Consider the following 17,778-nt stretch of genomic DNA (forward strand, 5'->3'; position numbering starts at 1 on the left):
TGAAAAAAATTGGGCCAATCTAAATTAAACCTGTATCTTTCTTTATGTGCCAAAAGAAATCTATTAAAACGCATACGATGAAAGGATGAGATACAATACCAAAGATGAGTGAGCATACTATTTCAACGGTATACAGAACAAGAACATCCAAATACCATACTAATTGAAAAAAAAGGGATGATAGTTACTTTGTTGAAAGACACAAATCAAGAAAGTTACTTTAACAGTCGAAAACAACCAAGACAAATTGAATGAGACTTCAACTTGCACAGTTAAGTGTAAGTACACTACCAACTTGTGTGCTTATCAATATTCCCTACAATCTCCTGCCAACACAGCCCTCCAGTTCATGAGTTACACCCGAATTAACAAAGATACTAACTTACCGTTCATGAAAATCATGATTGGAATTCTTCAGCAAAGCGTACCATGTGAGACTCCACAAGCTGTGGTAGAGTGCAACAAGGAAAGATTATCCACTGCCATCTCTGAAGCTTAAATTAGACAACACCTCCATTGGGCCATCAGCAATCCATTCGACTTCAGAGGTAAGAAATTAGTCTGCCACCTTCACCCATCAACTTTCATCATGTTAGAAGAAATTACTTTTTTTCTCTTTTGAATTAGAGATGTATTTGAATTACAACTACCTTGGGGCCAACAAATGGATGATGGGTGTTTTTAAGTTAGGAATCCAATAGTAATCTCCTCGAATGATCAATACCAAAACATTTTACAAGAGCATGTTGAAAAAACAATAATAATATGGAAAAAGAATTGCATAAAAATTTCTTTCATCGCTCGAGGAAAAAGGCAACTTGGGTGAAGCAAATTATCTTCCATATCACGAAGATATCCAATTGTAAAAGGACAGAAAGAGTAAGATAATCTCCAATAAAAATCTCACCCTAATATTTTATCTTGGAAATAAGGTACGAGCGAAATATTCAGTCAAAATACCCTTATTTCCAATGTAAATATTCCACAGCATTCAGCAAATTAAGTCGTCTTTAGAGGAGGAATAAATCCCAAAGGACCCATCTCAAATCCATTTATGCAAATCCAAAAGGATGACATCAGTTGGAAAAAAACAGAACCCAATCAACAAATCAAATGCACAGCGAACCAACACAGCAGACTTCTTTCCACAAAACAAAAAAAGACAATCCGAGTAATATTTCAAACACTTTATTACAACAGAGCAAATTTCTTCAGTGGTGTACAATATCCTACTAATAAAAGAAACTCTACCGAAGAGCTCACATAAAGTGGTCATCTCAAACCCTACTCTCATAAAAAACTGATCTTCTATGAACACGTCCACTTCTTCAAACTGGAAATAAAAACAACTGCCACTTGAGGAGAAAACTACTGCAGTGCCTGATGAAACATTACTAGGTTAAATCCATCTTCAGAAACACTGCATAAAAATGGTCATCTCCAACTGCCTAAATCTTCCAATATATTTTTTTTTGAATCCATTAGCATGAAGGGTGACCAGAGCACTGAACTCAAAAAAGAAAGGCAACAATATCCTCATTGCCAAAGACTGATATAACGTCCAAGGTACTTTTTCAAAAAGACAAACATCTGCAACTTTTCTGCATGCTTCATCTTTACTTTACCTTTTAAAAAAGGCTGACGTCAATTGTATGTCCTTCAAAGCGGGTTCGATCCATTAGTTCTGAAATGCAGCTAAGGAAATACAATTTCAAAAAGAAATGCTATTGGAGAACAAAAGTTGTGAAAAGCCATAGAAATGCACTGGAGATAACGTTCACTCAAATAACTGAAGATATTCACATGAGTCAATAGCTAACAACATATATTTCACCATTTAAATTAACACAAAACCAATAATTTTTGGAAGTTGGATTATCAAAACATTTTTCCCCAGAATATGACATGAATTTCTTCCAAGATTGTTTTTCATTATTAATTTGAAAGATGATGTGCAAAGAACAGTTATGAGAGTAAGATGTAACTTCCTATTCCAAAAATGGTTCGTATTACACAGGAGATTTTAACTTATCAGCACCCACTAATTAGACCTATATTTTATCACGGGGAATTTTTAATTTGGATTATAAAAATTCACTGAGATACACACTCAATTCTTTTCTAGCTCTTGTAAAATATTTGATACCAGGAACAAATATAGAAGTCAATCAAAATATAAGTAAGCATGACAGAGGTGAATTGATCTAAAATAAATTGGGTGTCACAAAAAAATGAAGGGAAAATTTTCAAAAGCCCCAGCAAAGGCATAAGCTCTAGTGAAAAACCCAGTATCTATCTGCTTTTTCAAAGGGTGTTGGATAACCATGGGAAATTATCTTGGATTATCAATGAAAAGGTTAAACCTTAAATTACATATGAAATGCTGGTCACAACCACGTTTCAACTAAGATCTTGATCCAAAATTTATTAAGCTTGTGGAGTTGCACAGCATGAGTAGAACAAGCAAAATTACTTGGAAGTACAAATTAGCTACAATGACACACATGGGGCAACTAAAATTTCAAATCTTATGACATTACAGGGATTTCCAACCCATGGGGATCATGAAAACAACTGGGTTACAGGAGAGTAGAAATGAAACTAAGTTATTTCTTGCAAAGTATCACCAGATATTGTAGTGCCTAAAACTTTAATCTCATATATGGGGCTACTTCCTTAGAATACCACTGCAAATGTCATTCATGCTCATAAATTACATTAAATTAAATGAGTAATCCGTATGCATGAAAAAATGAACCTGGATAACAAGACATAACATCAATGCCAAGAATATATAAGCTCTGGCTAATCTTGGATACCTTGCTGATAATTTCAGAAAACTGAATCATATTAACGAGTTTCTGATGCTTAGAATGGAAATGCACAAACATTTCCACCCTCAGGGGCAAATCAATATCTCTTGGAACATAACCATCTTTGCGGGAAAATATAGTTACAAAAAAGAAAGAATTTAGAAAGGTTTCTTATTCCACTTAAAACATTGAAATTGAATGAGAAGAAATGAAAACTACTACCTTTAAATTTACTAGACTAATGCGACTGAGTAAATAAATAGAGAACATCCGGTTATTAAAAAAAGTTATCATATCTAAAAAAGGAGGCTCAGGTCTCACAATCAAGTTGTTCCTTTCATTGCTGTCTTTCTCATTACTGTACCCAGTTTTTGGACCAATACAATAAATGGCATCATGAGTAGAAAAAGGTTGGAAAACCCCGAGATGCATTATTTGGATCTATATAGAGCTTTTTTTTCTTTTACATATTAGATCAGAGAAATTAATTGCACGAAACCATTTATACCTTTTCTTGTAATGTATAATTAATGTAATTAGGAGTGATTAAGAGGAATTTGCTAAGAAATCACTTTGTAAATGTAATAACACCTCACTAAAAAACCATTCCCAAATATAGAGGTTACTTTTTTAGCACTTAAAGCAGAACCATCAACCTGTGAATCTCTTCAATCTGAGTTCTTTATATTATTTTATGCTAACCTGCAGACAATTACAGCGTAGACTGACTATATTAAATAATAAATTAAATAAAGGGGTTGAAAATATAATAAATGAAGGCCATAAATGGGCTTGTTCCCTTTACAGCTTTATGAAATATTATTTACTATAGTCAGTCAAGGCTGTAAGAAGCTCAATTTACCCTTTCCAATGACAGAGTACTGCATTTGAAAATAATAAAGGGTAAGTGGACGGGGTATAAAACGTTAAACTGTCCTTCAGAGCACCATTTAAAACATTGTGTTAATCAAGTTATCAGAATACTATACCAGCAATTATGAACAAATTAGAGCCCTTAATGTCCAAATGTCAAAGCTACACAAGCTCATTTTCATACTCCCAATAATATAATTAAAATTATCATTAAAGTTTTGCAGTTACACACTCACCATTCAAAACAAACTCAACCCTCCAGCTTACATCTCAGAATAATGAGGGCTACTTGAGAAGAACTGATAACAAAACATATATTAGTCAGGGTGGCCACAGATTTTCCATTCCAAACTTTAGGAAGTTTTCTACATCTAATAGATAAAAATAACTTTTTCAAGGTTTGTTGGTTTGGTCAAGTAATGACTTCTAATATCTATTAAAAAGTCCTTCAAATTAATCTCATGACATCTTCACCCTTTCCTGGCTTTACAAATATGCATTTTTCATTCTTTCCCCTTTCCCAATAATTTTGTGACTCAAAATGAAGCAGAAAACTATCTTCACAGAGCACTTGTTGGAAATTGGAAAAGAAACCCAAAAATGGGAAGATATCAGTTGAAATAAAATTTCAAGGGTAAAAGAAATGGACATGAGAAATTAACATCGCTAAATCTTTGAACGGAGGCCAATGGGAGAGACAGAGAATGCTCATGAAGTTTAGGATGATAGAATTCAAAAGAAGGAAAGAGATATATTACTTATGAATGATAGAAATAAAATGGACCAACACCTAAAGCGGGAGGCCTTCAGAAGTAACAAACAGGAAAAGGACAAAATGAGGAAAACCATTAAGACGCATCCACAAGCCAAAAAAGATTTCGTGGTAGGGAACCTAAGAAGAGAACAGCACAAAGAAAAGTGGTAGAGATCATAAAACTATGGAAGCCCAGAGCGAGAAGGAATGAAAGGATCGGTAGGGAACAGAAGCACCTTGGGAAGGCAGCTCAATAATTTTTTACAGATACGCAACGTCAAGATGACAATAGTTTAAAGTCAGAAATGGCATGATGAGTATTCAGCCAATTCATCTAAGTCTATGGTTTTAAAAGCATATCAATTAATATGCTCAATTTCACAAAAGACTGCTTTCTAGACAAGATTTGAAATATAAAAGCATTGAATAACTAATTTTGCAGCAGCTTGTGCATGCACAAATTGGGCCAGATACCACAAATCTAACACATTTATCACAGCATTATGAGTGATGAGTTTTGCCAAGACATTTTCCTAATGACTGGTTCCATAAATGAGATTACTATGCTTTAGAAATTCATGACATTTAGTGTTAGCATTAATTTATTGATGTAATCATAAAAAGGATGAAATTAGCAACAACTGTGAAGAACGAGCACCGACAAATTTGAGCAAATACAAAAAAATGAAGATGCCCACAAAATTGGGTGGTACATGACAAAGCTGGAGAAGTACAGGCAAAGAAATACCAACATTCCAGCAGTGGAATACATGGAAAATATTGGCAGTAATGAAGTGAAAATGTTATCCGAGCCTTCAGTCCACACATGGCTACATAGCCTTGGAAATCATCAAATTACCAATTTTGACTCAAATTCCCAAAAGCAACAGCATATTTCAATGCAGTGCGAAACTTCTAAACTTTTCAGGACTTAATCATTGAAGTCCTGTTCAATGTTGGGAGGACATTTTGGTGTAGTAATGCAATAAAAATCTTTCCGGTGTGGGTTAAGAAGAAAAAAATAAGAGAAAGAAAAAGAACAGGGACAAAATGAAGAAAGAGGAATAAAATGACTGAAGGTGAAATGGAAAATTAACTTCAGCGAAATTGACTAAATCCTGAAAAATTAATCTTGCTTTATATTCCTGGGTTTTCACATATGGTGGTTTTGAAGATAAAGGTAGGGACTTCATTTTTAGCCGCAATCCCTGGGTGGCTATGTGGAAAGTTTCTGACATCCAACTAGGTTTTGCAGCTATAAAATTGAATGCATATCTTTAATACAATCAAACCTTGAAGGATAAATAGATCTGTTTGACCTGAAGTTTCCCAACAAGAAAAAATAGACCAAAAAAAGGAAATTGAAAAATATTAATAGATCCACTTCAGTTTGATGGTAGTCATGAAAACATGCATCTCCCCAGCCTCTACTGCTAAACCAGCACATTATCCAATGCAGAATGCATTCATCGTCAAAATAGGTGATTGGTTCCTCACCCAACCTTATGTGACAAAATAATTTCATGATTCTGCACTTGATACCCAAAATTTTTCAATGATAAAATAAAGATGAGTAATCAAAAAAGTCTAAAATTCAAGGATAATTTCAAGATTTTTCTAACTTCTTAGTCGGTGGCCACCCAGCAAATCTTCCTTACGGAATGTTCAATGAAAAACTCATTCACATAATGGACAAGGACAGACACACAAGGTTAACAAGCATTGGCAGAAATGAAAGTTTGCTCAAATCAAGAGCCTATAGAATGAAAAGGATACTGACTGCACGCTGAGCATCTCGTTCGCTACTAAACCGGATGAGCCCCATGTCTTTATTCCGTATTTCAGCAAACTTGACATCACCAACATTTCTAAATTGGTCACGCAATATCTGCCAGCTAATACTTTGAGGGAGCTAGCATTGAAAGAGAAAAGTATAGCATAAAAATATGAGCAACATAAAAAAAAACAAAGATAAACAAAAAATGGCACTCACATTCTTGACAACAATCGTGTCCATGGGCCGAACATTTCCATTGTTTCCACCGACTTCCCGTCCGGGTCCATCTCCATAGATGGGGCCATGATAGTCTCTCTCAACAGCCCCTGGATATGCACCAGCCAAGCCACCCATGGAACTGTTGTACTCTCGGCCACTGCTGCCATAACCCCCACCAACAGAGCTTCCGTAATGGCTACTGGCCCCACCACCCATGAAGGAACCACCTCCGGAGCCTATACCACCACTACCGTATGACCCGGCATTGGCACCACCAGCTAGGCTTGCAGCCAGTCCTCCCCCCATGCCCACACCAATTCCTCCTCCGAGACCTGCAGCTCCACTGCCAAGACCGGAGTTATATGCTCCGCTACCACCACCCAAACCTCCAGCGAGTCCAGCTCCGAGACTACCTCCTAAGCTACCCCCAAGACCACCAATTTCACCTCCTCCCGTGAGGGCACCAAGGTTACCCACCCCAACTGAAAGCCCTGCTGGGAGTCCGGCAGCTCCACCTCCATAGCCAAGAGCTGTTGACACAACACAAAATGGCAATTCATTTCTCTGCAAGCCAATCTTGTTAACTAATACAAAAACAAGTGCTCGGTTCGGAGTGGAAATAATGAGCTCAACATTAATTTTTAAAAGTTTGTTGCAATTCAGAGATATCCTCAAATAATTTTGCAGAATTTCACCCATTCCTTTAAATATTTCAAAAATAACCCAGGGCAAAATTTTTTATGCCTTTGGAAATGCTGGAGCATTATATGGACATGAATGGAAAATTAGAATCATTTTGCGAAGACTTATGATGTTCTCTGCATTATGGATTTCATAGGTTGCCCTGCACCATCAAATCGATTTTTTCAGTACACAAATGCACATAATATTTGGTATGCAACAATTACGAAAGTGTTACATGAAAATTAATTACCCTCCACAAACAGAAACATTGCAGAATATTATATTCTAAAACAAAATCAAGTGACACACTGCTAACTAGTAATACCAATTTGGTTATTTCACAAAAAAAAAAGATTAAATTTCCTAATACACACTTCAGCGATGTGGTCACAACAGACACAAAGCGACTTGAAGATATCTTTTTAACATGGAATTAAGATACCATTTGGAAAAAATGTAGTATGAAATGTCTGATTTCTTAAAGAGGGCCCATTATTTCAGCTTTATAACATCCTTAATTTGGCCTGAATAAAATTAGCACATTAAATAAGAGATGGACATTTCAATAAATGCAATGAGAAAATGAAGCCATCCAAATACTAGCACTTGCATTTACTTGAATCATCAACAATTATCTTCTCCATGATGAGACAAACCTTACACATTCCGACCAAAAAATTACTGGCCTTTATTGAGGGGTTGGGTATTTGTCCATTTTGGGATCTTCTGCGGAACAAAGACTATAAATAGGTTTGATAGAATGACATTTAAGATCCTGGGAGTATAATACCATTTTGAAGTACTACAGTTTCTGCTGCATTTAAAAGTAATTTTGCAACAGTAATTATTGTCACTCATACTTGTTCTTTTTTCAATTATAGCCATCAGTATATAAAAAATTCTTATTATCACCATTAATTCACAGCATTTTGGTTTTGAGAGCTACGTTCATTTACTTATGCAGGGAAAATGATTTACCTCTACATTCATGGAAATGAGAATCCTTTGAATTATCACAATTTTTACAATATTAATTCACTTGGCATCATTAATACAATGTCATGCACCATAGTACTGACTACATCATCAGAAAAACTGGGCATAGTTTCCATGAATCTTAGCAAAAAAACACCAAATCTTCAACAGCTACCTTTCATGAAAAAAATCACTTAGGACATCAAGGGCGCAACTTACATTTCAAGAAATTAGATTGGGAGAAATTTTTAGTTTAAAACGAGGTAGACTAAGGTTGTAAGTTATCATAAAGTATATACATACCTGATCTTCGAGGCAGAGGAGGACTGTCAGCAAAACGACCACTGTTATTCAGTCCTACAAGAGTAAAGTCATTTATTAAATAGAAGCCATTGTCTCCCTGTAACGACCACAGATTCAAATACATCAATCATCATATTGAGTCAACTTAACTTACCCATTGATGGCGAAACCACACTAGGTAAAACAGCAGCACCTGAAATAAATAATCACACAATTAGGATCTCTCAAATCTTAACAATAAGACATCAGCATCTAATTAATAAGCATACACAAACAAAGAAAGAGGCTAAGGAAAAAAAAACACCTGATGAATATACACTGGCAATTTATTTACAAATACAGCAAAACATGTTACAAGATTGGAAATAACCTCACATTCAGGGAATTTTAAGTTTTAAACATCTATAAAAGAAGTTATGGCAAAGTGATCAGGTTAGGCATTCGCGACATGACTTAAAGGTACATACCAAGACCAGCAGCAGCACCAGTTACCGCTCCCACAGAGTTAGACTGAGGGCCAGTAGGTAAGTTTCCTACCATGTGGACAACAAGTTTTATCAGATGGTATGAAACTAATTACCATTTACTTGACAAATGACTTTATTACATAAAATAACCCTAAGCATTAAAATTACTTACGAGAAACATCAAGAAGAGGATTTCCTCCGGCACCAAGACCCATACCAATCCCACGCAGGCCTTCAGGTAACTTTGATGGCAAGCCTTCAGGCTTTTCATTCACACGGTCCATTCTCACAGTCATTTTCCTGTCATACAGCAGCTGATTGTGAAGCATTGCTGAATTTACAATTAAGGATCTTTCCTGAATTTCACTACACAAAATAACAGAAAAAATTTGAACAATTGGCTGACAATGGATTCCATCAATCCTTGTCACCAATTGGGATAAAAAGCCAAAACCTTCCAACAAAAGTAACAGTTCCATACCATTGTTTAAATAATAGGGCCAAATGTACTCGGAGCAACTTTGTATAATATGGAGTTAGCTGTTTCTGGTGTATAAGAAGATAATTCCTTTGGTATGCTGACGGCATTGATACACAGTGCCATAACTAAGTTGACGCAGGCAGCCATTGGGAATTGTAAACAATGTCAACTGAGATTTAAAATAATGCATTTATAACATTTAAACCTTAAATTAAATAGTTTAGTTAAGTTCATATATCACTAAATGAATTTAGAAGCACACTACACAAATTATTTAGTAATACTGATAATTTACGGAGAATTGCACATACTTCAATTTACCACCACCATATAATACATGATTACAAAGTGAGAATGTGGACTTAAAAACATATTTCAAATCGATGTGTACAAGAAGCTTTATGGAACGGAGAGGGAACCCTTAAAATCAAAATTGGGTATAAAATTTGGTATCTCAGTAATGCAAATACAATCTGATAACTTGCAATACTAGATGACTAAATGAATAATTCAAGAAGACAAAGAGTAAATGGAAATAAGACAAATTGGAAATGACTGTTACCATAGACTGGACTAAGTTCACAAAAAGAAGATATGATACCTTGGGAAAAATGATGTCTCCTAATCAGTTTAGATGAATAAAAATATAGGTTACCATTTTATCATCTTGTGAGGCCATGCCTCCATCCTGAAAAATCTTGATGCAAAACATAGAAACAATTTGCCTATTCCTAGACCTCAGAAAAGCTTTCCACTCTATAGATGACCTAGTAGTTCTCTTTAACACAGAGAACTGGCTGGAGTATTACCCAATCTCTTGATAGAATAATTCCTTGGAAATTGTGCAGATGATGACAGTATTAGCAAATGGGGTGGAATAGCACAAATCAGAATACCAAACAACAACAACAATGCTGCAATCACCTAACTATAACAGAATCAGACCTTCACACTACAACAAAAGCAGCAGGCCTGACACTCATGGGGCCAAGACTATCCAATAACCTGCCGCAAGCAAATAAATAAAAAATCACCAATTTTTAAAATCCTGTAAAAATTGTCTTACTAAACCAAAGTTTATTAATGACAAATAATGATACACATGAATCTTCATTTACATGCATACTGCCTACCTTTGTTTTGCTTCATGTTTAGTATATAATGAGTAACTGGTGATTTTACTCATGCAATATTCTGCTTTTTATTATTACTGTTTCATCACTTTTCTGCTGTGAACAATACGCATTATCTAATGGCATGCCCCATATTGTACCTATACACCAATTCTTGGATAGGAATAGATGATTCAACTCTTAGGCATCATTGATGACGCCTTAGATGTAAACTAGTAGTAAGTAAATAAGGAACAGTGGAAATATGGATTGTCTTCTTCTTTTAATGAACAGGAACTTCCACAAAGTTGAGCCGGAAACAATTGAATACAAGATAGACATTTGGGGAAGAAAAAAAAAGAAAGCCTTGCTCTGATAAAACCCTATAATTTATTGGGCAAGATTATATGCGCATACAATGAAAGCATAATGGCCGATGACCAATCATCATACTGTGGCATCCTAACAAAAATCCTATTTGACATCAAGAACGATTGTGAATTGAAACGACAGATATAATGGCGAGTGTTATGAGATCTAATAAGTTTCTGACCTCCCTGGGGGACCAATAACTAGCATGCACAAAAAGACCACCAGATCAAAGCAGCACAAAAATGCACACTTGATAGAAACACCTTACGACAATTCTAATTTTCAGCACCAAGATGATGATATCCTGATGAGCTCAAGAAAAGGATGGCAGCAAACAAAATATGCACGAGTTCTGCTCAGAAGATTAAACCTTCAACATCTAATCAACACTCACCCACCAGGGATTTCTTTCCAGCATCACTAAGTTTTTCAACAACGGTGCTGATCCATTTTCAGCTTGTGTGGATTTCTAAACCACGACAGAGTGACAGAACATTCCTTCCGCATGAATCCTTTGCCACTGCATCCAAATATTTAATTTTAGTGAAGATGCAAAGGAAGTTAATAGAGCAATAGGAAACATTATAAGATGACCTTTCATAACAAGGATAGTTTACGATCATATATATACTTAAATATTTAAAAGGATACAAATTGCTTGCACAGCTTCCACTGGATGCTCAAATTCAACCACACCATGGCCTCGACTCTTCCCATCTTTGTCTCTGTTGAGTTCTGCATTAGTTACTTTACCAGCAAGTCGGAAGACATCCCTCAACTTTTTTTCATCAACTTTATAATCCAACTAAAAGAAAAACAATAATATAAAAATAACAGATAGTAATTAGCATATCAATTCCATAAATTGCCTATTTTAACCTAATTCACAAAGCATTTTACACTATTTTTATTTGATTGATGTTGCATAAGGCTTACGCCATCCCTTCAACTACTACCCTCATTTTATGATAATAACTTTCACTCATATGTTCCGTAACTTCAATCAGAATTGAATACACGAGGTATTAAAGGCATGAAATAATTCTGCTCATAATATGTTGATAACGTGAAATGAATATTTTCCAAGATAATATTAACCACAAGAGCTCAAAAATGGGATAACATTGTGACACAGTCAACAAGACAGTAAACTCAACTTAATTTGAAAAATGAAACCATTTATTAACATATTAATTAATTAACAATCAATGTAATTCAAGCTAATCTACCTCCCAACAACAGGAAGTCTATGAAATGAAACTATGGTGTTAAGTTAAGCAAAGACTTTAAAAATCCCAAAAAATCGCTATAAACAATAAACCACATGCTATCTTAATGTTACTAACCACAGAAAAAATATACTTACATTTGCAACAAATACTCTGCTGACTAGTGGTCCATTAATCCCCAGACATTCCAAAAACTGTGGACTCAACCCATATGTGTTCCCCCATTTGTTTTGAATTGCTGAGGAATTTGTGCCAATGGGACCTGGGGTAGGAGCCGGTGGCTGCCAGTTTGATCGTGGCTCATCCCTAGGACGACTGCTTCCTCCTCCCATTCCACTGTTGCCTCCACCTCCACCACCACCTCCACTAGATCCTCCCTTCATTGGCCTGCCATATTTGTCTCTCTCGACATCAAAATCCTGTGATTAAATGTATAGTGGTAAGGTCACACGAGAGAAATGAATAGGAGGTAACTATGTCCTTTAAAGACTTTTGTCTCAAGAGGGTTGAGTTTCATTTAGATCTTACTTGGGTTTCCGACTAATTCCTCTCAATGAATGGGTTAACCAAACTCATATTTGGCAAGTGGTATACACACCAAATCTGTCAATCTTAATGATAGCTTACTTTTCAACTGATAGCTTTACGTGAGGATGGATGAATACCAATAAGCACAGTAAAGCAAGTCATTGAGTATCAATAATGAAAAATTCACTTGCTTGACAGAAAGAATTTGATCAATTGCCCAAATTTAATGAATTCTTCAAAACTTTAAGTATAATTTTATAATGGTAATCAATATCTAGTGAAGTCCATCTTGCCACAAATAATCTCAATTTAAAAACCTGACCTTAACAGTTATGTAAATTAGTCCTATAAATGTTTTCCTGTATTTTGCACTAACCTCTTTCACTACAAGCTTCCTTCCTTTAAGCTCAAACCTGTGCATCTTCTCAACTGCTTTCTTCACTGAGTCGGCTGATTCAAACTCGACGATACCACAGCCCCTTGGTTTTTCTCCATCATCACTGAACAGTTCCACATATGCAACCTCACCCACTGTTAACCAATACAACAAAAATACATTAATATAATTTTCATTTGTTACCTTTGATGAAGATGCCCATTAATACCCTTAGAGAGGCTCTAATGGATCAAAAAACTACTTGAATTTCATAAAATATACTATTCTAAAATCTTTTCATAAAAGATTAATGCTTACTTGAAATAAACACAAATTTTATGGAAACTAAGATTCATTTTAAGCGTACATTTTTTCACAGAGTAAACATATCTATAAGATGTATTCAAAATACATTAACTGTCAAATTAGGGAGCCTTGTTTGGGTGGAACTAATAGTCAAACATTAAAACCAAATGGCAAGAAAAACCTATTGAGGGACAAATGTTAATTCAGTAACCATAAATGCAAACATTAATAGATAGAAATGGCAATAGCAAACAAAAAAATCTATTTCTGCGAGCTTATTCAGGAAACGAGCTTATCGAACTTTCCTGCATTGAAATTAAATAATAACTTTGTGATTGACATTGAAACTTTTAAAGCCCAAGGTTTTCTTTCTCCTTTTTAATATTTATGAGTTTAGTCACTGGATATTATAAAATATACAATCAATCATTTACCATCCTAGTAACAATAATAACAAGAGGATATAAAAATAACGGCCAACAAGTGAATCAAACAGAGAATGAAATCGATCAACCTCCATTTCTGTCTAATACAGGGATAAGTATTATTTTTGCAATAACAAGATATTACCCCAGAAGTAATAAATACGATAATTTACTTTGAGATTCATTAAACAAGAATGCAGTAGCAACCCTTTGAACTTACTTTGACATCATCAATAATAAAAGCAGTCAGAGGCTAAAAAAAGCCACCATTTTAACGGTATACATCCTGCATAACGTCAAGTATAAAATTCACCTTCGGTTCTGAAGAGATCCTTTAATTCTTGCCAACGGAATTCATAAGGAATGTTGGAGATGTATATTCTTCTATCTGCAGGAGCTCTTCTTCCTCCCCTGTCACGATCTCGCCCTCCACTTGAACTTCTGGGCTGGAATCTGCTTTGTCTCTCACCTCTTCTCTGGCGATCCCTCTCCCTTCCTCTCTCATTGCGGTCATCATCGGTGCGATCAGTTTTTACAGGAGATCTTAATAAGAAAATGTCAGGGGTAAATACATGAACTTCGTACAACTACGTATTACTTTAACGACAAACCCCTGAAGAGATCACAATTTATCAAATATATGGAATTATACCGCACTACCCAGTCTCTTTTTGGCTTATTATCTCTTAGATATACAGATCGACGGGCCACTTTCGATATTAATTCACCGAATGGCATAAGATATTTAAAAAATACAAACTGAGCAATCAGCAAGTCTAACAAAACAATTACGGTGGTATCATTTTGTGGGACACAAAAAATTAGCACAACATTTTTGAGGAACATTCAACAGAACTATATTAAGTGTATTCCTTCGCATTGCCGCTACATTTATCACCAACTCCCCAACTTAACAAACCCTATTTAATTCTTTGGTGATACAGAAAAAGCATAATTTTACAGGGATAAGCACTTTCCACGTTGATACATTTTTAACACAACCGCCATCTTCCCACTGCTGCCATCCCAAAGAGATTATCATGATGATCAAATCAAAACCCATAGTTAACATAATTATTTCAATCTAGCAGCAAAATTTCTTTTCGAGTTTTTTAATTTAGACACAATGAGCTAAACAAATCAAAGCTACTTGTGGTGCACCCATCTTGGGTCCATATTCAAATTAGAAACAATTTTTACCAACGGTAAAATAATACTGATAAGCTTCAAAATTCATTATTTTCCCCATTATTTTCTGAAAACGATTAATTAGGTGGAGCATCCTCAAAAGCAAAACGTCTTATTCCCTTAATACACTATTGTAGATGAGGAAAAATGAACTAAAAACGCAAAAAGTCATCAGACATTATTAAAACTACCTCATATCTCGAAAATCTTGGCCGCGTGGTTACGTGTACCGAATTCGGAAATCACAGCCCTTCCGTAGATCTTAGTCAAAAACTTAACTTTGGAAATATCTTTTAAACAAAATACACATACCAACAAAATGTATTACCACGCTATCATTATTTACATTCAAGAGTACAATATGGTCATAGTCACATAGGCGATCACCTTTCTATTGTATTATTTAAGTTCATCCAAACAATGACCTTTTTAAACAATAAACGATGAAGTTAATTTGAAATAAATAACATACACTGACCCTCATCAACCTTACTAACATATATAACATAACACTTAGGCACAATTCGTTACTTCGGCATTCTGACCGCCATTACTGCTATCCGAAACATCCACAGAGACGCCGTCAAAGTTCATATACGCCACAGAAAACAATATATTTATAAGCAACATTACCTTTCAGAACGCACTGGCTTGATATCATTTTCTTCAGACATCTTCAATGGTTTTCTCTTTACTTCAGCAGGTACCCTTGAGTAAAATATTCCGGTAGACGCCAGATGAGTAACTTCACAACGACGTTTGATTACGCGTGGTTCAATTGTTGTAAACGGCGTTGAAGCAACGGAAGCGGTTCAAATCAGATTGATAGTCAAATGAGCAATAAACCAACATGAACTATATAAGAGCTAGATAATTTTGAGACAAATTTTTCAAATGTAAAATTTTTTTATTTTTATTTTATGACAGTGAACGATAAAAACATCATCTTGGATTTTACGTAAATTAAAAGTCAGGTGGAAGTCGGTACGTCCAGATGTGTTTCCAGGTCATTGTTGAACTCTGTTAAAGGATTTTGTAGTAATCGGAAAGTTGTTGATAGATATGGTAAATTCAAGATGATTATAAATAATTATTTTCAGTTTTAGCGAGAGATTAATCGCGTGTGTGCACCTGTTTCTCTGCCTGGTTGAGTAGTTTCGACTTACCGTTGGTAACGGTGTTTCTCTACAAGTGGCTTAGAACAAATTATTAATTTAAATGCTGTAATTTGTCCGAAATGGCTATAAAATTTTTCACATTCTTTTAGAATGTCTCTCATTTATAAAAGTCCATTATGAAATTCAGTGCTATTGGCAGCGATTTACCCTACCTGAGATACCATCAGCGATGATGAATCCACACCCAATTCGTCCGATATTCTTCGGAGCGGGTGTATCCATGCTGCTCAATCCACTCATACTCTGGCAATCATGTTATTTTTTCATGTTGTAAATATCTATACGGTTTCATGACTTGATATGCGGTGAGGTATACAGGTTGACCTCAACTTCAACGGACGTGTGTATTAAATTCACGATGATATTAAATAAAAATGTTTCCCCACGAAATCGACGAAAATAGCTGGAACGGGATTAAATTCTTGGCGGCAGTTCTTACAGGGTTGAGCGATTTCACCGAGAATTCGCCGTGACGGATCCAAGTTACTTTCTGTGTTTAACACTCCCTATTTAAATCTGTTACTGGGATAATACAATGATTAAATCTTTGTTGGAGAAACTACGAGAGCGTATATATGTTAGTATCGAGTCGTACGTAATGGCATATTCAGGGAGATATTTCAAAAACCTTAACATATTCAGTCGCCAATTGTTTTAGAATTTGTGAACATGTTGACACCAGCATTAATTAGATACCCTGAGAAAGCATATGTTCAAAAGTTTCCTGGTTATTGGAGTTCACTGTAATTATATCGATGTTGAACTATAATTCAGAAGTGCCACTGTCAAATAAATTGCAATTCATAATTTTTTTATGATACAAAACTACACAAGTTATTCGTAATCAGGAATCGCAAAAATATCAGGCCCATGCATGCCTGCCTTCTTCAAATTACAATATTTTGAACTATTTTTACTGCTCAAATGGAATTCTTACCGTGATAAAATTTCCCTCGTATAATTAATCCTAGGTTTCATTAATATCTGGCTTGTTTGGGTAAAGACGTCTTGGGAAGAATTCATCAGAATTGATCCACTACAATGGAGAAAAATGGGTTAAGTGTGAAGCAAAGTTAGTGATGCTTGGCCGGAACTAACATTATAATTTCATGTGTGCAAATTTGATGAACCCAATAATCATTACTGAATAACTTGACGAAGTCTATTAAATTTACGTCATCAAAGCCAGTTTTGATTGTAACACTCAAGGAAGTTACAGCAATATACATTGCAATCATTGGTCAGGTTAATGTAATACTTCCAATTTATTTGCTGATAACCACTTTCAAATCCCATACTGCAATGGTAAATACCTACCCATAGAAGCACAACCAGCTGGAGTCCACTGACCCTTCCATGGGGTTGCTCCTAAAGTAATTGAATTTTGAGACCAAAAAATTTACATAAAACTGTCAAATTACTAAAAACCCACTTCAGAAGTATAAATCATATCCTCTCAATAAAACAGTACTTACCTATTGTTTACAATATCCCCAGCAAATTTAAAAATGTTCCAAATTTTCAACATTTCTACAATTCATAAAACACATACTACAATGACCTCTCATAATGCCACCCACTTGGAGAGTCAAGAGTGCCCAACCATTTAATATAATTATGGTTAACATCTTTATATTTGATCTAATTCAACTGAGGAATTAACACACTGTATCAAAAGATAGATGCAGAAAGTTTCAATTGGCAATGGGACGTTGAAG

At 35.2% G+C, this 17,778-nt stretch overlaps 1 protein-coding gene across 2 annotated transcripts; it reads right to left on the reverse strand.

Annotated features, from left to right (window-relative positions):
* Positions 1–1,172: 1,172 nt before the first annotated feature.
* rump (heterogeneous nuclear ribonucleoprotein rumpelstiltskin) lies at positions 1,173–15,645 on the reverse strand. Of its 2 annotated transcripts, XM_071593964.1 has the most exons (12): positions 15,516–15,645; positions 14,008–14,237; positions 12,964–13,118; positions 12,197–12,478; positions 11,482–11,635; positions 9,038–9,196; positions 8,866–8,931; positions 8,553–8,591; positions 8,399–8,452; positions 6,434–6,966; positions 6,217–6,352; positions 1,173–1,684 (listed from the first exon to the last, which is right to left on the reverse strand). In XM_071593964.1, exons 1-12 carry the CDS (start codon positions 15,554–15,556, stop codon positions 1,629–1,631), a joined length of 1,905 nt encoding a protein of 634 aa, XP_071450065.1. In that variant the 5' UTR covers positions 15,557–15,645; the 3' UTR covers positions 1,173–1,628. The 2 variants fall into 2 exon arrangements, with proteins under 2 accessions (XP_071450065.1, XP_071450066.1); XM_071593965.1 differs by lacking the exon at positions 8,866–8,931.
* Between the last annotated feature and the right edge of the window lie 2,133 nt (positions 15,646–17,778).

Source organism: Hetaerina americana, unplaced genomic scaffold (assembly GCF_022747635.1).
Source record: "Hetaerina americana unplaced genomic scaffold, ioHetAmer1.1.p SCAF_6, whole genome shotgun sequence".
Classification (NCBI taxonomy): Eukaryota; Metazoa; Arthropoda; class Insecta; order Odonata; family Calopterygidae; genus Hetaerina; species Hetaerina americana.

What these genes read in the sequence shown, in the direction of transcription:
- rump (XM_071593964.1), bottom strand. Translation starts at nt 15,556, where the DNA reads ATGTCTGAAGAAAATGATATCAAGCCAGTGCGTTCTGAAAG. An exon ending in AAGCCAGTGCGTTCTGAAAG is followed by an intron (nt 14,238 to 15,515) that starts GTAATGTTGCTT and finishes TTTCTTATTAAG; the next exon opens with ATCTCCTGTAAAAACTGATC. An exon ending in GGAAGCTGTGCAAGCAATTT is followed by an intron (nt 9,197 to 11,481) that starts GTATCCTTTTAA and finishes TTGTAAATTCAG; the next exon opens with CAATGCTTCACAATCAGCTG.